Genomic DNA, 22,733 nt, shown 5'->3' with positions numbered 1-22,733 from the left:
ATAAAATATGTTCGAGCAACAGTCACATTGAATGTTACTTGCCGCTCTTATCAGTAAATTACCTTTATCACTGAAATCACTGATCAGGTTGTTTACTCTTTTCATTTCGACAGATACCGATAGAGAGCAGCACATGACTTCCATGTGCGATGCTCTTGTTGTAGGTTATGGTTGTCTGTTTTGCTTTTGGTTACTGCTATTCTGTTATCGTTATCAGGTCTCCGTTTTTATACTTTTCGTTTCTGTGCACTGTTAATTGTGTTTTTTATATTGCTTCGACATTTACATTACTTATGAAAATATCCAGGACCGTGAAAACACTTTTATTGGGAATTCCAATTGGTGTAACACTTTTAGATTCAGTTGGTTATATCGCCAGGGTCGATGGAATATCGATGCAGCCTGCGTTAAACCCTGATTTAGTCACTGATTATGTTTTTCTGAGCTCTTGGGCTGTCAGATTCAACAATATTTCGAGAGGAGAAGTAGTGACAGTCATATCACCGAGAAATCCAAAACAGAAAATCATCAAAAGGATTGTTGGACTTGAAGGTGATCTTATCAAAACAAGAGGATTCAAAAAACCTGTGGTCCGAGTGCCAGATGGGCATTGTTGGGTCGAAGGAGATCACGTGGGCCATTCAGTAGATTCAAATACCTTTGGACCTGTGTCTCTTGGTTTGGTTACTGCTAAAGCAACACATATTGTGTGGCCGCCAAGACGCTGGCAATCTGTGGAGTGTAAAATCCCAGAAGATAGATATCCACTTGAATTTCATTGAGAAGAAAGGCTCCCGGTGAACTTGTGATCTTTTCTGTAATTTCTCCGTCTTTCTCTTATTTTCAATTTTCAAAAGAGGTAATTCTACGTTCCTGCTCAATGAAACTGAATAAATCTAATCTCTAATCTAATCTAAACTGGTCTACTGTGCCTGTTTCATCTTCAACTCTTCTCAAGATCTCTGCCACAAACTGTGCTAACGCATTCTCAACCATCCAAGTGGAAGGTGCTGCCAGAGGAAACAGTGTTTCTGCAATGAGAGCTGTTGTACAGCGAGTGAAAGGAGCAAGTGTCAAAGGTAGGGATCTTTTTAAATCCTGTCTTGCACCAGGATGAAGAATTACTTCGCACCAATGCGTAAATCACTTACTGTATCATACGCATGGTTTTTCATTAGACGAATCCTGCTTCCTCCTCTCTGAACTTAAGAATTATTTCGGTTGAGAACAATTCTCTAGGCTCTTGTGCAGGGGCTGTTGTCCTCTTTTTGGCAATAGAGCCAAAATCTGCCAAAATTTTAGACTAGATCAGTGCGGTGTAGGTATTTGTACCAAAAACTTTTTGATTGTACCAAAAACTTGAGATAAATTACCTCAAGAAGGACCAAGAATAAAATATTCAACTAATTACTTACTTTATAGTAATTTTTTTCTTTTCCATGTAAATGTTGAGAGAAATACTTTACAGGAGCAACCTTAGCCCAGATATACTCAAAATAGAGCTCTGCAAATGCTCAGGTAAAAAAAAAACAAATTACCACAAACTGTTACTTCAAATGAGTTCAATGATGGATTGAAGTTTGCAGTTCTAAAGATGTAATTTTGAAAAGAAGCTGTGTAAAAGTGTAACTAAGTATCCGTGTTTAGGACATTAAATTGTCAGGTTGCAATTCAACTTTACGTCCTCTATTCGCCACAAAAATGAATGAAACAACTCGCAACTTATTCTTAAGAGTCTGAAGGAAAGTTTTCTATCGAAAGCTTGTCTTTGGACCATACTAGACTTACATCGCTCTACTTACTGACAGTATTCTCTCCATGGACTAACGTCCCTTATATTGTGGAAAATTCACATTTTGAGAACTATTCCTCATACGTACTACAATTCTGTTCCCTTTCACTATTACATTGACTTATTTCCTCATATTACAATCTATATTTTTACTTTCTCACTGCCCTCCTGGGTAGAGGAGTTATTGTTATCGTCCAAGAAAAAAAAAAGTTGAAAATTCATAGTTTCTAGTTTATCTTGTAAGTTGTTATTAAAAAAAACTTGTAAAATTCTGTTTTTAGTGGATGGTGAGCTTATCAGTTCTGTAGGCCCAGGCCTTTGCGTGCTAGTCGGAATCCATAAATCGGACACTAAGAAAGATATCGATTGGCTGTAAGTAAGCCATTTTTATGTTTTCTCACTTCCATTTTTTGCAGTCCAAAAGTCTCTCTGAAAAATTAAGTGAATCAAGTAATTCGTCAATTTGTCAAAATAGAATTTGTCAATGGAGCTCTCGCATGACTCGGGGATTCGCGATCGAAGTACTTTTTCAGTTTGTAAAATTTTTTAAGGAGCACACGGTGCCAGTGGTTTTCTCTATAACCAGCTCCCAAGCTCGAAAAAGCTCTCTAAGTTGTGGCTGTAATGGAGGGGATCGCCTTCATTACGGTGAGGGTCCACCTCTATATCCAGACAAACTATCATGACATATACAGGGTGATCCAAAAGTCCTGGACCACTTGTGCAATCCGCAAGGTTCTTGACCCTTTTAAGGGTGGTCCCTTTAAAACTTTTGTTCCTTTAAAGAGTTTCATCATTTCCTTTGACCTGGGAGCACTCACAAAATTTCAAGTCTCTATTTCACTTTGTTCAAAAATTACAGAGGTGATACCTGGTGCTAGTGTGGGACTTTTGGATCACCCTGTATATGGAGTAAATACATATGTAAGGTTGTCACTTTGTTCTGGGGACTCCAAAGCTGAAACTAAGGCAACCCTGCCAATGTATTTGCTCCCCATCTGTCCAAAAAAAGGTTGACTGGATAAGTGAACTTTCAGAGTAGCATGGGGATCCCCTCCACGACAACCTCAACTTTTAGAGCTTTTTCTGATCTTGAGAGTCCTTATCAAAAGAAGGAAAATTTATTGATATTGCATAAAAATTTGCGCGTGTGTTTACTTTCTTTTTTTGTTCATTTCAAAAATATTTTCCAAGAATTTTGATAAATGTCTTTGGTATTATTCTCCTAAAAAATTTAAGTAGGAGGGAAAATTTTGAAACCCTGCTATCAAGATCGTGTACAAGACAAAGACCTTAGTTATTTGGGGCAAAATTTTCAGGCGAAAATTTTTTACTAAGCTGAGTCTGAAAATCGGATCTTTAAATTTTGACCAAAAATGTTTCTTTAGTGTCCTCCAAAGAAGTTGCATTTCTACTTTGATGTTTATCGCTTTCTGCCTCATGTTCCGTAATGAAATGAAAATACATTCCAATTTTGATTTTACTATTTGTAATGCATTCAAATGTTTATCGTAATATTCATAATGCATTCCAATTTTAATCTAGGGTGAATAAACTGCTGACTCTGAAATTGTTCGGAGATGAAGGTGGAAAGAGATGGTCGAAAAACGTGGTTGACTCTGGCCATGAAATACTGTGTGTGAGTCAATTCACCTTGTATTATTCTCTCAAAGGAACAAAATTAGACTTTCATAATGCTATGCCTGCCACTCAATCCCAGCCTTTTTACGAAGATTTTCTATCTTCATTAAGGACAGCATATTTACCAGATCGAATCAAAGGTGAGTGTACCTATTTGTGAATCATAAGTGATTTTTGAAAGTAGGTACAAACTTTTCAGTCACATTTAAAAGCAAAGTTCCTGCATGAACCTCACATCAGTAAGCAAGGTATACCATATTGTAGATGAAAGAAAAATGTAATTTTTCCGAATTCATTCATTTATTGTAAAAAGGATTTTGTAATTGAATGATTGATCTCTTTATTCTTTAACAAATAATAGAATAATGTCATAAGCAAATCAAATTTTTTCTTTTCCTCTTTTTTTTTAGATGGCAAGTTCGGTGCAATGATGGATGTTAGCCTAATTAATGATGGTCCCGTCACGATACAATTGGATTCTCCAACTCAGCCAACAGCTACCTCTGGGGATATCAGTTAAAATGAAAAGTCCCTATTCTATGAATACTGGTAGTATAGGTAAAAATTATGTGATAACTAATTTAAAGGAAGACTTCCCAATTTTTGAAGACAAGCTGTAAGTGTATGCTTCAATATTTTGGTTATCCCTCTTATTTTTTGTTAATTAAAATCTTTGTCGTGAAGCAAAGTTTGGTTTTGATTTTGAATAATTGGACCTCATCTTGTGAAAGATCCAATGTGAAATCTGTGAAAACTTTATTGGGTATTGTAATGAAGAAAGAAAACTGTGGGTGCGTTGAATAAAGCTCAACAGAATAAATTAGTAGCAAGCGCCACAAGAAAAAGTTTTATCTGTTAGTAGCACAGATCAACACAAAATAATTGCATCAGCTCAACATTTTTTCTGTGATACAAATTGATTGAGTTTTGTCTTTTAAAAAATATGACACACAATGTCATTCATTATGGATATTCCTTTTCTTCTTCTTGGACTGTATGTCCATTAGAGAAATGCATCAACAAGATTGATGGTATTATTCATCATGTTTTTCAAAACGTTACAGAAAATTTATGAGGTTCAGAAGCAAAAATTCTTTATTCTATAAAATGTTCAGTTTTTAGGAAAATCTTGAAATTTTCAGGACTTTTTGAAGTTAAAATTGGAAGTAAAGTATTCATAATTTTACCAGGAAATTCGTGTTTTATCAAAGGAAATCTGGCAAAGCATGAAGGTTCATATGACGTTCGTCCTTTATAGGGCACTTTTTTCCAAGCAGAGCTTCCTTGGTTAGGGGCAGGGGGCACTAGTCTGCAGACGGACAGCCCCTCCCCCCCTTATGGTGCCCCTCAGCTTTGCCCGTGCCTCCTAGTCAAAGCGACAGGTACTCAGATTGGCAATCAAAATCCAACCAAAGGTCGATGTATACCTAAAGAGAGGTGATAGGACCGGGTCTAAGGGTGCATTAAGTTTCATTCTGCATTCCCAGGGTGTCTACCGTCTCCGAAAGTCCCCTATGTCCCCGATTATACCCGATTTTGGAAGGGTGTCCCCGATATCCCCGAAAGTCCACAAAAAATGATAAATCGTCCTAAACACCGGCATTTTCAAATTTTCCCGCCAACCGCGGCGGCGCGGTATACCCAGGAATAGAAATATTAAAGTGTTGCTCGGTTTTTTGTATGTTTTCATCGGTTCAACATGACTTGTAAAATTAGTCGTACAAAATACGCCTTTTAACGCTCTAACTATCCAGGGTGTCTAGCATCAGAGAAAAACCGGAAAATATCAAGAATTTTGGCCGATCAGGAAAAAATCAGGAAAATCGGAAAAATCGGACGTTTTATCAGGAACTTTTCTTGCGCGAATCTCCTTAGCGGAGAAAGTCTTACTACCTTTTGCCTACCGTGCCAGGAGTCGAGAAAAATCAGGTAAATATCAGGAATTTTTCTTAAAATATCAGGAATTTTTCATAAAATATCAGGAAAAATCAGGAAAATATCAGGACTTTTCAAAATTAAAAAATACTAGACACCCTGCCATCTCCCTTTCTCTCACTATTTCGGGGGGAAAGTCCATTATTTTCCTAACAAAACACCCCTCAAAGTCTCCGAAAGTCCCCAATCGTGGTTTTTTATAACTGGTAGACACCCTGATCCCAAATGACCCTCCGATCCGGAGGAAGCTCGTCGTCGCGAAGCTGGCGAGGTGGCCGGCGGGTGGCGAAGCCGAGACCAAGGAACCCGGAGGAGGGCGGATGCGCGGTCTCGAGGATGGGCGGGAGGGGCGGGGAGGAGCGCGACTGGATAGGGTGGATAGGAGCGGGGCGAACACCATCACCCGTCACCGTCGCGGCCACCGCCATCCTTGCCAAATCCACCCTCAAATACGAGAGTTTCCGTCGTCGCCGCGGGCATTGGAACGCAGGGCCGGATTTACCTACTTGCCGCCCATGGGCCACCTGTATTTTGCCGCCTCCTTCTCATTCGTTTTGAAACATCAATAAAAACCATCAAGTGAACGTGCCAGCGTACATAAGACGCGCTTACTCGTGTTGTAAACATTTTTTGGGAAAGCCCTGTCAACACTACTAGCAAAAATTCACTGAACTTTGCGCGAACGTTAAGTTTCGTAAACCTATCTCTCCGTGGACAAGGCCTTCCATTCATAAGAAATGAACGAAAAAATTATGAAAGAACAAACGTAAGTGTGGTTTAATGGTTTTAACTGCCGCCGCCGCGCCGCGCTGACCGCACCGTGTTTGGAGCAATGCGTGAAGTATTCACGCAGTCTTGTAGGCGCTATGCGTTTCACGCTGATCGCACTGTGTTTGGCGCAATGCGTGAAGTATTCATGCATTCTTGTAGGCGCTATCCGTTTCACACTGACCGCAGTGACCGCACTGTGTTTGATGCAATGCGTGAAGTATTCGTGCAGTCGTGTAGGAATGTAGGCGCTCATATGTGATACTTGCCGACCACCGCGCCGAGGGCTTCTTCTTTTCATCTCAAATCCTCATCATCATTCCTTTCTCAGTCGCGCCGTTCCTGGCCAAATCGCGTGTTTGGTCTCTCTCTTAACTCGATTAATGAAAGGTGCTGTCTCTTGTATCACCGAAAGACGACGAAATTAGAAATTACTATACTCGCAGGAAATGAGAGATTTTGTTTGTAATTTTTTTCTAAATCCGATTTTTTTTTTATACCTACATTTAAAAAAAATGCAAAATTTGCCGCCTCCTAGATTTGCCGCCATGGGCCGCGGCCCATGTGGCCACCCCCTTCATCCGGCCCTGTTGGAACGCCGGTTCACGCGCCAAAGTCAGGGAATCCACGCCGGAGACCTGGAAAAGTCGAGGAACCCACAAGGAAAGTCCGCGAGCAGCCTTTGAATGGAAATCCTGTCCGAGGGTCTAATTGTCAGAGAAAGTCAGAGGAATGCAACAAAAAGTAAGAAAAAATAGTTGTGGAATCGGAAAATTCAGGAAGTGTGAAAACCCTGCGTGAAAATGGGAGTCACCGGTACGTTATTGAGTGGTCCCCTGAAATTTGCGCTTCACTTTATTTTTTTTTTTTATGTTAGGGCGGCGGGGGATTGTAAAAATTGGACGTATTTCTGTCAAACGGAACTAAGCGCCAATTTGAGTTTTTGAGGAATTTAGAATCCCGGATAGCGCGTTCTGTCAAACGGAACTAAGCGCCATGGTAAAGCATTGCGAGTATAGGAACGAATGAGCCCGGCGCCTGGTTCCGCCGCCAATCCAAGCCCCCCTACCTTCCTACCCCGATGGCGCTTACGTCCGTTTGACAGAAATACGTCCAAATGTTGATCTCGAAATGGGGATAGAGCTAATAAATTCCTTTATTCCAAGTGCGTGAAAATTTTAATCTTCATGTATCGCGTCATCGTTGATCCGAGTATGAAACTCCTTCACTTATCGGAGTATGCAATACCACTCCGTCGTGTAGGAATAGTTGCGGATCGCTCGATACTGTGACCAAATGAAGGAGCCGGGATTTCGGTCATGGTTGGCAACAGGGTCCCAGCGAGCTGCAGCTGCGGCGCGGGCGGGCAGCGGCGGACGCGGTGTTGCCGCTGTTCGTTCTAATTACGTTGTGTCCCCGGGGAAATTGGAGGGATTTTCGACGTGAAAGGCAGCGTGGGACGGGCGGCGGCGACGCGACGCTGCGGGTCGGAGCGCCGCCGTCGCGCGTCGCGCCGGTTGAAATTCAAAATAGTCGTTGATTCACTGTCGAGGCGGGCGTGCGTCGCGTCGCTCCCAGCTGCTGCGTTCTTTGTTTCTTTGTTTACCTTCCCGCGGTCCAGCATGGAGTTCTCCGTCAACGCGCTCATAGCCGAGGTGCAGAAAAGGCCTCACCTCTGGAATGTGCACCACAAGCTGTACCACGATCGCCAGAGGACCGACGATGGATGGGCCGATGTCGGACGGAGCCTCAACCTTCCCAGTGCGTAAGATTTCATCGTCTACTCTTGGTCAGAGGGACTAGTTTCAGAAAAAAGGCAGGAAATTTCAGCCTGATTCTCGGCTGGAAAGTCAGTGACAATTTGCAGAGCTTAGGTCGAGATAAAAGAGAATCAGGCGAAAAATCAGCATTACCATGCGATGACTGCAGAGATTAAAGCCCAATGCTTTTTTAATTTTTTTCCTCTTTTTTTCATTTTTTTTGGTTATCACTAAACATGTTTAAAACATTTCAGGGTTTTTTTACCTGTTGAATTAGGGTTTTTTTACCTGTTGGATTTCAAAAAAAAAAAAAAAAAAAAAAAAAAAAAAAAAAAAAAAAAAAAACCCGGAAAGATAAAGTGCGGTCAATCTGCGAATAGAGAAGGGGGGAAAGATTTTGAAAATAGTATTAAAAAAATCCTAGCTCCCTGTGAAAATGTTTTTCTTTAATTAATAACTTAAGTAACAAAATTATAGTCTAATTTTAACATAAAATGATGGATATTTTTCACATTCTTCTCTTTTTTTTGAAGTCTTTTCTGTTTCTCACCTAATGAGTTCCTCCTGTGGAACCTTCACGTTCGTAAAACCTTTCCTTCTCTTTCTTCTTCTCTACTTTTTTTTTTGGTCTCAAAATCAGAGATAATATCCTCTTGATGGTTTTACTTTTTTGCTGCTAAACTGCTCGGTACACTTCTCCAAAATATTATGAAAGGTATAAAAAAAATTAAGAAGGAGCTGAAAGAAGTTCAGTATATATGTACAAATACATTTTTCAGGGTTTCTTCTACCATCTTTTGAATTTTGAATTGAAGATGTACCCCTTGTTCTTTCTTTTCAAATTTTTGGGCACTTAGATACTTTTTTCTTACCTCCTGGAAAAAATCACTAGTTTTTGCCAGATATATATTCATACTGTAATATTCTTACGATAGTGCACAGTGCCCCTCGAATTTTGAAGCAATTAATGTACTAAAATTAATATTGTTAGTACCCATCATAAAAGTAAAAAAAAAAAAATACAATCTTTTTTTTTACTTTGAATTCATAACATTACCTAGTGACTATAAGATAACGTATCTTGAAAGTAAAAAAGTTGAAAGAAGTTCAAATTTTTTTCATTTTCTTTATTTTCTGTTTGCAGAGGAAGTAGTCAAATCCAAATGGAAAAATACGCGGGACCACTTCAACAAAGAGTTCAAGAAGATCCTGTCCTCGAATGCTCAAACGATGGAAGATGCTGGCATTGCATATCGTGGCAAGTGGCCTTACTTTCGGGAGATGCTATTTCTCAAAGACAAAGAAAGACTTGCCGAGCTTGAAGATGATAGTAATGAAACCCATGATGATTTCTACCGATCACCACAGGTAATTATACCAGCATATTTATTTAAGGTGAAACTTCTTGAACTGAAAATTTCAAAAACTGTCAGTGGTCTTAGCAATAGCAAGAAATTTTTAAAACAAAAGTGGACGTATTTCTATCAAACAGAACTATGTGCAGAGGGAAAGCTTGTGTGCTCGTTCATGCTCGGGCCATAAGAATGAATGGGAAATATAAAGCGCCAGTGACGAATCCGCCGCTCCAGGAGCCGGGCTTCTGCTTTAACCCATGAGCCCTGTCCACAAGGCTCTAGATACATGCCCACAGCTCATGGAGTTTGCATATAGTTCTGTTTGACAGAACGTGAAATCCCGCCTCTCCAATTCAGCAAATGGAACTGTGAGCGGACTAAGTGGGCAACTGGAGCAGCGGATTTGTTACTGGCGCTTTATATTTCCCATTCATTCTTTTGGCCCGAGCACGAACGAGCACACCCCATCTTTCCCTCTGCGCGTAGTTCTGTTTGATAGAAATACGTCCAAATAAAACCCCCCTAAAAGAATAAATTGAACCTTCTTTTAAAAAGAATTTGTATGTAAGAATGTGGCCTTTTATGCTGTAAGATGACAATGATCAATAAGGTCTCAACAGGCCTGGAAAGGAGCACTATAACTGCACATCTTGGGTGTAGAAGGAGTCAGAACATAGCCCTTATATACTTATATCAGATTTTGTAACACCTTGAAAAATGTTTATCTCTTAAGTCATCAAAAAATTCATTGTTTAAGTCTGTGAAAATATGTTTAATAGGCTTTAACTTTTCCAGTAATGACGCCTTGGAAAGTTCTTGAAAATCCTTCACTTCTGTTTCAAAAAGCTGTCATTCACTCTATGTACAAGCTGTAACTCAAAAGAATCTGTTTGCATTCATGAGCTTGAAAATCATAGAGAATGAATGAAAAGTGCTTTTTGAGTAACTTATACTTAAAAGCTTTACTAGGGAATCCTTCTTTCTGGTTACCTAAGAGCATCAAGCGACTCTTTTCAGAACATCAAAGAGTTCATTAATTCAAGTCAAACCAGTTTCATGCTTTGTTTTTCAAGTATAAATTGAATGAGAGAACTTATTATTTTGCCTCCTAATTTAAATTTCAAGTTCATTAGTCTTACAAGCTGCTTTGTAAAGAGTATTTTGATGTCATTTTTTAACCTTATAGGCACTTTTTTTTTTGTAATTGCAAAAATGTTCCCTACTCTCCTATCATCAGGGTGTCTACAAGCCCGGAATTTCTGGAAAGTCGGGAAATAGTACTGATTTTTTAAGGGCGGTCCGGAAGTACTGAAAAAGTGCAGAAATTATGTAATAAGGTCCGGAAGTACTGAAAAAGTGCAGAAATTCTGTAATAAGGTCCGGAAGTACTGAAAAAGTGCAGAAATTCCGCAAAAAGGTCGGGAATTTGTTTTAATTTTTTGTCATTTTTGTCGCACTTTCAAATTTTTGAAATTTTTCTAATTCTGTCAAATGGAGGTACTAAAAATTTTTCTGTTGGAGGAGGTACTGAATTTTTTGAGAATGTACTGAAAAAGTACTGTAAAAGTACTTATTTTTGACCAGCCTGTTTTATTAGACACCCTGATCATCCATAATACACTTCGATTAAACTTGTTCTGTTCAAAGGCATGTCCCAAAATGTTTGTCTTAAAAGCCTGTAGCTACCACTGAACAGTACCAAGTTTCAGCGAAGCTCACTGTATGTTCACCTCTTTTATCTTTTTTGGAGCAAAAATTAATTTGAATATTCATCATGGTTTTTCTGCAGGAAGATGAAAGGACGCGGCAACCTCCTCCACCACAGTTGTACCATGCAGACACTTCAGTCCCTGACCTCAACTTTGATACATTCGTGCCAACTCTGGACAGCGCCCCACCTCAGCTGTCTCGGAAACGCCGCAAAAACGCGGAGGAAGAGGACCTCTATGAAAGGTTTTTAGCCATAGAGCAAGAAAAGTTAGAATTTCTAAGGACTGCTAAAGAGATGATGGACCTTGATGATGATATGCATTTTGTCAAGTCCTTGGTGCCATTTTTGAAACAGTTGTCACCGCTAGCTAAGCTGAGTGTCCGCTCTAAAATTCACCGGGTCATCGCAGAAGAACTCAGGGGTCAGCGTGGATTTGATCGTTTTGACCGATTTGCAGAATCCACATTGCCTCATCCAACCTCACTCGTGGCAGCCGTCTACGATCGCCCTCAAAGTTCCACTCCGTGATTCTCGTAGTGTGCCAGTAGCGAGAGGCTGCTGGTCACAAGATTTCTTCTTGAGTTAAAACGACTCCTATTCCATTGCAAGGAACTGGGTTTTTGTTTCGACCACATCTTGTTATTTTTATGTATATATAAATATTTCACAAAATCCGATTTTCTTGGGCACATTATTTGTTTGCCTGCAGTACTGATAACGGATTTTATTTGTTACTGTGTAAGCTAATCCTGTTATCTCATTAAGAAATAGATATTAAGAGCTCCCTTTTATCTCTTTCCCAAAATTATAATTAGGTTTTCTCGTATCATGTTAGTTTAAAGCAAACTATAATCCAAGTAGAATTTTCTAAAAATCACAGATCCATCATATGTCAATAGGATGCATGTATTTTACCATTTAAATTCAAATGCTATCCTCCGTTTTTATCCAATAGAAATTGTTTGGTGTTTATCGATTCTACCCATCCAGATTTCTTCAGTAGTGGCAGCCATGAGCACAATGGTACTCTAATTTGTATAATTCTTTCGTTTTTCACTCTAATTCAGCTTTTGTCTTTGCCCACTGAATTTTGTTTCATCTCAGTTCCCTTTTCTCAACCTTGTGGAGAAGAGCACAAAGAGGCAAATACAAAGAGAAAAATCACAAAGTTCAAGAAATAACACTCAATAGTTTTAGCTTTCCCTTCAAGAATAAAAATCAAGAAATGCAGCTTAAAAGATATGGAGATCAGAATTCTTTAACTTTTACCGTTTGACGTTTCATCTTAGCATGTAAATTTCCTTGAAAAAGTTCAATATTTTTGTATCAGTTGGTACTCGGATTGTATTGAAACTTGTTGCATCTGATCGAGTATGAAAATTTTTGATCAGAAAGGATTTTTTAAATGCTGATGATAATTTACTGACTCAGTAAAGAAACAATAGAGACTTCAAAAATTAGCCACTAATTTTGATTTATAATTGAAATTTATACAAGAATATCTATTTAAATTTAATAATTTATTATCTGGAGACTTCAGCATCCACTCTGTTTTATGCTAGATGTGCCTTGTATCTCTTAAATTTAAATTAAGTCTTTTTTTTTTTTTAAGTGTAGCCAAGATCTGTGATAAAGCTTGTGTTATTTTGATTTAAAGGATAGATTGCTTGTCTAAATATCTTTTTAATACCTTAGTATTTCTTAAATTAAGTGTATATATTTTGGAGAGAAAACGCAGCACTCTGATGTTAATAAATATTCAAAACTTCTTAAATCTCTTCACATTTATTATCTTATTTAACTTTAAAAGCACATACATGTAATTGTCTATGGGAAGAAGGATTGTGGTGCCATGGAAGAAGGTGTAAAGAACTGTGTGTCAAATATAATGAAATTTAGCTGGTGCAAATCCTTTGGTTTTCTGGGCAGGGCCCTTTAATTGCTTCTGTGGACTAAAATCTGTGTTCCAATAGACAGTCATGAATTTCATGCATCAATAATTATAACCCTTCCAACTTAGGAACTAACTGAGGATGTATGAATGATCAGAAATCGTATATTTAGGCAAGGGAGAGTTAGAAATGGCATTTTTGACCCCTCAGTTTATTTTTGATCTGATTGTGAATCAGAACCCGAGTTGATGCGGTGGATCAAAAAACACTAAAATTCTTCTCCAGTATGTTGCAGGTTTCTAGTAGCTTTTAACATTATATCATAGGGAAACAGATGAACATTATACCTCTCGGAATTTTTACTGATTTTTCATCATCATGCATAGAGTACTGAAGTTTCAAATGTCGTCACCTTCCAGGCAAAGTATCACAAGCGCCATGCGACGTTTAAAAATTTCCGCCGCCATTTTATTTTTTTACAGAGAAATTGTTCAACGAAGCTGTCCGAAAATTTCTCTGAATTTTCTTTGTGCTGCCGATAAAATTTAGTGAAATTTCCAAACAGATTCAACCAACAATTTCTCAGTAAAGAAATAAAATGGCGGCGGAAATTTTTAAACGTCGCATGGCGCTTGTAATATTTGCCTGGAAGGTGACGATGTGATGAAGCCAGGTGTAACATGGGTTAAGGGCAAAAATTTAAATTATCCAGTACAGCAGGAAAACAGATTTTGGGTCAAAATTGTCAATTTTCAGTTTTTAGCGCTGAACTCATTTGAATACTTACAAGAATTTTGGAATAAAATTTCGAGCCATAATTTTCAACAATCGGGATGTACGTCATTAATGTTCTAAATGAATCATATCGAAATTAATTGTCAACAGAGCCAGCAAACTTGAACCATGTTTTACCCATTTTAATAAATCCCTGATTTATTACTCTCAAACTTTGACATTTTTGCAAAGGGTTAATTTATTAAATTGTTGGGTGTTCGAAGTTAAATTTGATGGAATGTCAATAGGTACCTCGATTACATGATTTGAAAATCTTTGATCTTGTTTTATTTTCTGCAGGAAAAACTTATCAAAATGTTGCTTTGCAATTTATTTCTATGAATTTTCTAAAATGAATGTAGAAAATTCAACTTTATCCTTTAAATAATGAATACATATGAGGGTAGACTTAAAGCTCATCGCAACATATATTTCAACTTTAGCCATCAGTGTTCTTTGCTCCGATTGATAAGTACAGAATTATTTATTCCTAAGCTGTAATATAGTTATTTCATTCACATTATTTTTTTTTTTTTTTTTTTAATTTTAAAATTTTTCCTTGTCAATATGAATTTACACACTCTAATGTGTAGTGTGAAGTTGAAATGATGCCTCCAATTGGGGCAATTTTCTTGTGCAACATCGTTCAAAAAGTTTAAATGCAAGCATATTGCAGAGCAAAAAATTGTCCCTTTTTTAACGCTGTCCTCTCAGTAAAGTGCAATTTGAATAGTTCAGAAGAATCAGAAAGTTATGGCATGGATGCATATGTTACGGAGAGGAGAATGAGCAAAAAAACGCCTGCATTTCATTAGATATACAATTTGTTTTACATATCACATCGACAAGAAAACTTTCTTCACTATTTCTATCGCTGTGTTGCCAAATTGAAGACTGTTGAATGACTATACCGAGTAATTATTTTGAAAGCTCCAAGACTTAATTGTTTCCACCCGCAAAAAATTATTAAAGAAAATTTCCACTGATTTACAATTCAATCGTGAAACTTTCGAAACTTCCATAAGGCCGACATCGCCGACATCTAGCCGACATGGCTTTTAATGCGAATGAATTTTCAATTTGGTAACAGTGTACTAGAAGTGCAAAAAGACGGTTTATTACATTGACGTATAATACAATCTAGACCGCGCATTGGGCCCGACTTTAGGCGGGGAAGGTAAGACAGCTAGGGGGGTAAAGACGCGCCTTCAGCCTAGTTGATACCGCTGGATATACGAGCTAAGTGTACCCGTATCAGGCAACGGCACTGGCAAGACTGGCATTTCCACGAATTCCACCATTGTCTCGCACGCCTGGTCCTCGCTCGTTACACTTGCTGGGCGCTGCCTATCGTCTCGCTTGAATTTCGTAATGCGCGGTCTAGATTGTATTATACGTCAATGGTTTATTACGAACGTCAACAACAACAATTATTTTGAGGTTATGGATTCCATGATATCTCTAGCTTTGGCACCCCTTTCGTTTTTAATTTTTCAATTAACTATATCTAATACGAAATCTTGAATTTTTCCCACCCTTACATTTTTAAAATATTTCCACTTTTAATAGCGGTGTCTCGTGTCAGGTGTCACAACGTCCTCAAGTTCTCTTTTCAGTGAAAAACACTCGTCTGTGTCGCCGCGTCGTGTGTTTTCAGTGAAATCGCCACGAATTTGAACACAGTAAATATGTGAACACTTAGACTCGTACCTTCACGGTTTGTTTTATCCCTTTTAAACTTTTTTTCCACTCCAACAAGCTCTAAATACACATTAATTCCAACATGGATCAAATGTTACCGAGTCCCGGGTTCAGCATACCCAGTATCGGTACTCCACTCCATCAGCCCGAAGAAGATCAGCAAATCCTTCCTCATGCACAACAGCAGCAGCAGCATCAGCAACCAATTCAAATGCCATCCCTCGTACCACTGTCCAACCAGTCTATAATGCAGCCGAATAAAACACCTACGTTCATGCCTTCGGGATTCACAACACCTCAAAGCTTAATGCAGCCTCAAACACCTGTACGTACATTTTTTTATCAGTTTTTACGATATCATGGATTCAAAATTACCGCTGTTAGTTTTTTCGGAGCAGTATTCAAATTGCTAGAGAATCGCAACAACGAATAATTCCAGAATGATGGCTATTCTATGGCTGTACTTATCAGGAACAGAACGGGCTGCCTTGTCAGTCCCTTGATCTATAATATTTCCATGTTCTCTTTATCAGGGAGTAAATTCTATTCCATAGACTTTTTCAGATTCTAAATTCATTGTTTCTGGAATTTTTTTTGCTCAATCGATCCAATTGAGAGCAGAACCTGCATTCAACTAAACCCTGATTACTATCAAACAGTTATCGTTATTGATTATGTGTTTGAGTGTTTTACTGATCTCGATAAAGTCTCTCAAATTTTTCTTCTGAAAGATAAGATGAACTCTTAATTTCTATCTCTGGTAAAATAACAGGTAAAGAAATTCATCTTCGATATCTACTTATCTCAGATCAGATGAAGTCATCTGCAGTATCTTGTATTTGTACTATCAGTAACTTACTATTCACCTTAACTTGTCTATGTTTCTAGCACCAGATGGTAAACAGTAATCAAAGTATGGGCCCTGCAACACCTGCGCAACCCATGACACCCATGACTCCCGCATCTGCTGACCCTGGCACATTACCCCAACTTCAGTAAGTTGCTTCAGCCCTTTCTTACCCCTTTTCTACCCCTGAATTTATAAGCCCTAATCTATGAGCGTAAACCACCAAACATGATTCTGTGACTTGTGCAAGTAACCCATTTTAAGTTTTCAATGACTTTAATAAGAGCAATGACTAATTTTTTTTTTTTTTTTTTTAATTTTTTTTATCACTTCAAATTCTTAGCCCACAAGGGCTAATCCCGCGCTTTAGTCCCGTCCCCCCTCCGTCCCTACAACCAGTCCCAGGCCACCATTGTTTGAGACCATCAAACTTGGGTTGCCTGGCCGGGAATTGAACCCGGGACCTCCCGATCATAGAGCTAGCGCTACAACCACTACACCATAAGAGGCCGACAAATAATGATATAATAATTAATTAATAATTGAATATAAAAGTCATGTTTTTTTTAAAAACTGAAACTCTGATGATTGTTAGAATCTTACGTTAGATCCTAAGCCTAAGCAGCACAATGAGAAAAAAATTTGGAAATGAAGTTGCAATTTAATGCAATCAAATTGCAATATTTTTACATAATCTGGTCACTAATGCTGATTTTAAACAATCAGTCAGATGAGTTCCATCCATTACAAAGATATGCTGTTTGCAAGACTATAACATATTGCAACTGATTTTAATTTCATCGTAAGCTTAACTGAAATATAAAGAGCCTCTTCAAGTAGAAGATAGGCAATACACACAACTTAACGATGCGGTAAAAATCATTTTACCATGTAACTGCAATTTATTACAATGCATTTTACATGAGAATTTCAGTAAAACTATTCAGTTCTTTCCTCTGTTTTATTAGCGCTGGACCAGATAGACCTTCTCCATTGCAAGGGAACTGTCTCTTTCTGTTGCGCATGACAATCAACATCTCATTGACATACCTATATGGTACAGGAGCGAGGAGCTGATGTTCATGCCAAAGTAACGTGTAAAAAGCTCCAACTATTTCAAGAATAGCAGTCATGTCAACATGGAAATAGGCATAATTTATTACAAACTCTCCTCCCTCTGGCTTAGAAATGGTGTCTTTAATTGTTTTTTTTTTCTCCTCATTCACAGGAATATTGTATCAACTGTAAACTTAGGCTGTAAATTAGACCTGAAACGTATAGCTTTACATGCACGTAATGCTGAGTTCAATCCGAAACGTTTCGCTGCTGTTATCATGAGAATAAGAGAGCCACGGACGACTGCTTTAATTTTCAGTTCGGGGAAAATGGTCTGCACTGGAGCAAAAAGTGAGGAAGATTCAAGACTTGCTGCAAGGAAATATGCTCGTATCATCCAAAAATTAGGATTCCAAGTAAGTCATGATTCAGATAGGTGTCAATTTTTTATTCTTATTCTAGAGTAATAAAAAACTAATCAAGGAATTTACAAAACAACAGGTACCAAGTAGATAGCTGTCTTCTCTGTGGTGTGAAACTAAAAGGCATACTGGGTTTTTCAGTTTTTTCGGCAAAAGAGTACCAATTCAGGCAAACTTGCATTCATACTTTATATTTTTTGAATGCTAATAATTCATACCATTGCAGTTTCATCCTGAGCATTTTGAAGAACAAATGTAACCAAACATTCTCGTGATGGACCAGGCATTTAGTGTTTAAAAGAAATCAAAATATAGTATGAAGTTAGAGCATTTTTGCTTTTTGTTGCATAGCTATGCCAAAAATGTATCAGGCTTAAAATTTTGAACGAAAAGCTGGCAAACTGACCTAAAAAATCCATTGGGCTCTCATTTACTGAGCTTCCCAATAAATGGTAGATCCAAAGTTTGGGTTGAGAGGCAGAATACCATTTTTAATGCCAGAAAAATCTTGAGTAAGTGAAATTGTGTCTGCAATATCGCTATTTTAAGTGCTAGAATTATTCTATGAGGCAATAAAATTTCATATTCACTCAGTAAAGGGAAGTCTAACTGAATCACTAAATACAAAAAGGGCACATGTCCAGAAAACCAAATTGTTCAGGGGACACAAAAAACTGTTTATTTTGTGGTAGATATTTTTTAAACATAACGACTTTCCAAAAATATCTACCACGAAATAAACAGTTTTTTGTGTCTCCTGAACAATTTGGTTTTCTGGACATGTGCCCTTTTAGTGTATTTTCCGAAGAAAATACACTATTTTTGTATTTTATGATTCATCTGACATTGCAAATCTTTTCTATAGTTATACTGTAGCTAGCAGAAGTTAACTTAACATTTAAATGTTCATACACATTCTGCAAACTTTGATAATCTTAGTTTTTAATCTGTTTTTTTTTCTTCTTTTTTCTAGGCAAAATTTTTAGATTTTAAAATCCAGAATATGGTTGGTAGCTGTGATGTTAAATTCCCCATAAGGCTGGAAGGTTTAGTTTTAACGCATGGGCAGTTTAGTAGGTGAGTTTGACTAGCTATGTGATACTTGATCTCCACTGCATTTTTCAGAATTGCTTTAGTTTATTTTTGCGCCTCTCTCAAGATAGCCTAAGGAGTTACCCTAAGTAATCTTTTGATTGTAGTTTAATTGAAGAAAGTCTGAGATGTTGACGTACTTCTCCATTGACACTTCGCATGCCCAGTGCACTTGCATTTTTTACATGACTGCCCTTAGTGCTGCAGATTTTAGACAAATTTTCAAATTGCTGTTTAAGAAAATGTCTAATTCACCTATTTACTTTGTCTTGGTCCTATTCAAAATGTAAGTATAGTGTGAGGGAATCATAGTTTTATAAAAAAGAAATAATTCATAATTTTTTTTTCAACCAACTCCTAGGTAAAAATATGACATTTCTCACTTCTTTAAAACTGGAACGTAGGATCTCATGAGATAATTTCAGCTTCAAAATACAATTTCACAGATAAAAATTAAAATTCTCATACAGAAATATGCTACCTAATGTGTCTCTATCCGTTAGCTCTTCAATCATGGATGAGGTACTACCAATTAAACCAACCGAATCTGACCCAACAAAAGTGGACAAGCTGCTTCAATAACGTTTCTTTCATGCAATATGATATCCGCCATGTAATTTGATAATTAAAGCGCCAACTTAATGTTCCTAGTTATTCCCTGCAAAGATACTTGTGCTGCGTGTCAACTCTTATGATGGGGGGGGGGGGATATTTTTAAATAACAAACTCAATATCATCGATGGTGATAAATAAGCAAGCAGAGCCTCAATAAATTAGTACCACATAAATGATAAGTAGTTCTTTTGCTCAACAACAGAATGTGTCAACAAATGTGAACAATCGAAAGAAAATATAATCAGTATGGTGTCAATAAGTCTAAATTATCTGCAAAGTAATAAATTGGTCTCTTTATTTCTTTTTTAGTTAATGCATGTATGAATTAAAACTAATGTGTTTTCAATTTACTTCCAGCTACGAACCAGAGTTGTTTCCTGGCTTAATTTATAGGATGGTTAAACCTAGAATTGTCCTTCTGATCTTTGTCTCGGGCAAGGTTGTGCTGACAGGTAAGATTTTTTCCCCTCTAAAACTGCAATCGTGCACAAGGAAGAAGTGCATTTTAAATGAATACTTTACAATGCAAAGTCGTGCATGAAAGTGCTCTTGCTGGTAATCCTTTTCTTGGCTGAAATGGGTCTGTTGTACGCAAGAGATCCAGCCAACTGTGTAAGCTTTTTAAGAGTAAATTCACTTGACAATCATGTTGGGCACATCAAAAAAGTCTGAACTCTAATTCTTAGTGCATAATCTGCGTAGTTTGTAACACTCTTTTTCAAATTTATCGCGTATGCGAGCAGTTTTTTTTTGGTGGTCAGCAGTCATGTTTGACTGGAGAGAAACCTCACCTAATTAAACACACAATCTCGCAAACTGTTATAAATTCTTTTCGTGTTAGATTTTGATTGGTTCAAAGCTTTTGTTTTTGCAGAATATAGAAAGACAAAGGAAGCAAAAGATCGGAATCATACGATAGGAAAAGTTAATGAAATCGTTTGTTTACTCAGGTCAGTTTTTCTTGCTTCTCTGCCTGTGACTACCTGGTTGGCGGTGACTGAAAAAAACTACCAGGAGATGCAGGAAATTTTAGAAAGCTTGTTACAAACTAGAGTTAGCAGATTGTGCGCTGAGAAATGGATTACAGACTTTTTTGATGTGTCCAACATGATTTTTGTGTGATTTAACCTGTAAGTAGTATATTTAATTGATGTACCACTTGCGTGCAACAAAGCCATTGTACCTATGGAAAGATACTAGAGTGCAATGTACATTCGGAAAGTTATAAATCCCAAAGAAAAATGCAAATAATTTGAATTTTTTCTAAGTACATAATTTATCCAACAAAATTTATGAATTTAACGCACTAACTTAATTAGATGAGTGCCACTGGTCATTGCTCTGCAGGGCAACAAATGCGATGATGAGCGTCACTCATTGACGACTTCAAAAACTTTTTATTGCATTATTTTTCTGTCTTTCCAATAGATTGAATAATATGCTCGTTCTTGAAATCAAAGCAATGCCAATTCAACATTATTTTTTCTTTCCTATTATAATTTTGTTTTCATGTATACATTGAAACTTCACCCAACCTCATTTTTTTTTGTGATTTTGATAGTCACAAATAGATGATTTAGAAGTTTTAGGTAGCAGTTCGCTTGTTGTTTTCTGACAGGATGTGGTGTGCATGCTCAATATCTCAATTTTCAGTATCATTCGATGTGCCTGAAGACTATCCACAAATATCCAAAATTTCTAATTTTAGCCAAATTAAATCGAAAAGCTCGGCGCAGATGACAAAAAAAAACTCATGTTAAAGGGTTGATAGCATCTTTTCTTTTGTTCACAGGTGCCAAAGTTAGACAAGAAATCTATGAGGCTTTTGATAACATTTATCCAATACTGAAAAGTTTCAAAAAATAAACCAGCAAGATTAGTGCTCAAGTAATCCAATGATCTCCTGTCTGTCGACTCTTGCTTGAGGCGGAGGCAAAATATCTTCCAAGAGCCAGGATTTATCAGAAGCTTTAAAGGTAAACTGTTGGAAGTCAGATGCTTTATCTAAGTTAAAGAATCGGAAAACGCACCTGGTGCTTCTGCACTTTTCATTTTTTTAGAGAATGTCATTTTTATCGGTAATTTATTGGTTCTTCAACAAATTATCCACCATGCCAGTCCTTTTGACAAGCTCATATTTGATGAATGATAGCTGATCAAATGACACTCACTTGATTTATTTTCTTCATTAGTAAAGCTATGCAAAAAGCACTATCCCCTGAAATTTTAGCTCTATTAGTGCCATAACATGTCCGTCAGTAGCAATAGTACTGGTTCTCTATTCTGTCACAATCAGACTGTATTTTCATTTGAATCGCGTCCTGCAAAAACCACCAATGTCCATTTCTCAGCTCTTGAGTTTTTTTTTGGGGTTGAAATGTTGAAAATAGTTTTTTTAAGTCAATTAAACCCATAGAGGCGGTGTAAAGACTCAATTTAAGGTTACCTTAATTCCAAAGCAAGTCCTTACACCACTTTCACAATTGCATTGGCTTTTGAGAAAGATTCTGAACACAAAAAACTGAAAGATGGAAAAGTGGACTTTAATGGTTTCGGCACAACACAATTTTACCGTGACACATTTTTTTTTCAAAATTCTGTGGCCTGGGAGAATAAAATACACACCAAAATAATTTGACAGCAAATGTAATAACTCATTATTTTTTTGTTTTTAATAGTTTTAATTTTTTCTCTCTCACAGTTTTATAATTTTTTTTTTTTTTTTTTTTTTTTTTTTTTTTTTTTTTTAGCATTAACTGTTAGAAAGAGTACTTTTTAAATGAGTATGTCAGTATTCTAAATGAACTGAATATTAGGTCACTTTTTCGGGGTGCTCACTTGCTATTGAAGTTAACGTATCCGATAGAATCAGCAAATGAAAATTACGAGCATCTTTCCGCTTATTTTCAAAATATCAGTCCAAGGCATAATCATTCATTTCACTTTTGCAATGCAAAAAATTCAGAGGTGGCTTTTGAATTCCATGCAGCCTTTGCACAGTTAGCATCATTCTTAGACCCGACTTAACTAGAAAATTACAAAAAAGTCTTTTATTTGGTTTTAATCTGAAATCTTAAGTAGCTATCCTTGACTGCTTCTTAACATGCCATTTTTATTTACAAGCAGTATTTACCTGATGAGGTCTCACCGGTAATATTTTAGACTATGCATCTGTTGATGATTCTTCAGATGACATTTACTTTTCAAGCAAATCTTGATTCGTAACCATTTGTTACCCTGTTACTGAACTCCAGTAATCCAAACGCAATCTTCTCATTCCATCTCATTAACAATATGATTTGATACCAAAGGCAAAGGTTCCATGATGGATCACAGAAAATGATAAAAACACTTGAAGTCACTGGCGCATAA

General features: G+C 37.3%; 4 protein-coding genes across 6 annotated transcripts; all 4 read left to right on the top strand.

The window, feature by feature from the left end:
- The first annotated feature begins 27 nt into the window (after positions 1–27).
- On the top strand, positions 28–3,363 carry LOC109031111 (mitochondrial inner membrane protease subunit 2). The gene is made up of 3 exons (XM_072298073.1): positions 28–859; positions 2,074–2,164; positions 3,338–3,363. The coding sequence occupies exon 1, from the start codon at positions 168–170 to the stop codon at positions 780–782; it is 615 nt and encodes a 204-aa protein (XP_072154174.1). The 5' UTR covers positions 28–167; the 3' UTR covers positions 783–859; positions 2,074–2,164; positions 3,338–3,363.
- Positions 783–4,121, top strand: Dtd (D-aminoacyl-tRNA deacylase). Of its 2 annotated transcripts, XM_019042448.2 has the most exons (4): positions 783–1,079; positions 2,074–2,164; positions 3,338–3,573; positions 3,844–4,121. In XM_019042448.2, exons 1-4 carry the CDS (start codon positions 1,037–1,039, stop codon positions 3,951–3,953), a joined length of 480 nt encoding a protein of 159 aa, XP_018897993.1. In that variant the 5' UTR covers positions 783–1,036; the 3' UTR covers positions 3,954–4,121. The 2 variants fall into 2 exon arrangements, with proteins under 2 accessions (XP_018897993.1, XP_018897994.1); XM_019042449.2 differs by lacking the exons at positions 3,338–3,573; positions 3,844–4,121 and having other exon boundaries at positions 2,074–2,168.
- A 3,440-nt stretch (positions 4,122–7,561) lies between these two features.
- On the top strand, positions 7,562–12,706 carry LOC109031171 (Corepressor of Pangolin). 2 transcript variants are annotated; one of them, XM_019042533.2, is made up of 3 exons: positions 7,562–7,897; positions 9,041–9,264; positions 11,041–12,706. In XM_019042533.2, the coding sequence occupies exons 1-3, from the start codon at positions 7,759–7,761 to the stop codon at positions 11,488–11,490; spliced, it is 813 nt and encodes a 270-aa protein (XP_018898078.1). In that variant the 5' UTR covers positions 7,562–7,758; the 3' UTR covers positions 11,491–12,706. The 2 variants fall into 2 exon arrangements, with proteins under 2 accessions (XP_018898078.1, XP_072154172.1); XM_072298071.1 differs by having other exon boundaries at positions 7,761–7,901.
- A 2,337-nt stretch (positions 12,707–15,043) lies between these two features.
- Positions 15,044–21,732, top strand: Tbp (TATA binding protein). The gene is made up of 6 exons (XM_019042487.2): positions 15,044–15,654; positions 16,218–16,324; positions 17,405–17,648; positions 18,628–18,731; positions 19,719–19,813; positions 21,154–21,732. Exons 1-6 carry the CDS (start codon positions 15,412–15,414, stop codon positions 21,225–21,227), a joined length of 867 nt encoding a protein of 288 aa, XP_018898032.1. The 5' UTR covers positions 15,044–15,411; the 3' UTR covers positions 21,228–21,732.
- The last annotated feature ends 1,001 nt before the right edge of the window (positions 21,733–22,733 follow it).

This window comes from Bemisia tabaci, chromosome 3 (assembly GCF_918797505.1).
Source record: "Bemisia tabaci chromosome 3, PGI_BMITA_v3".
Classification (NCBI taxonomy): domain Eukaryota; kingdom Metazoa; phylum Arthropoda; class Insecta; order Hemiptera; family Aleyrodidae; genus Bemisia; species Bemisia tabaci.
The sequence above is the reverse complement of the archived record's forward strand: the minus strand, read 5'-3'. Positions and strand labels throughout refer to the sequence as shown.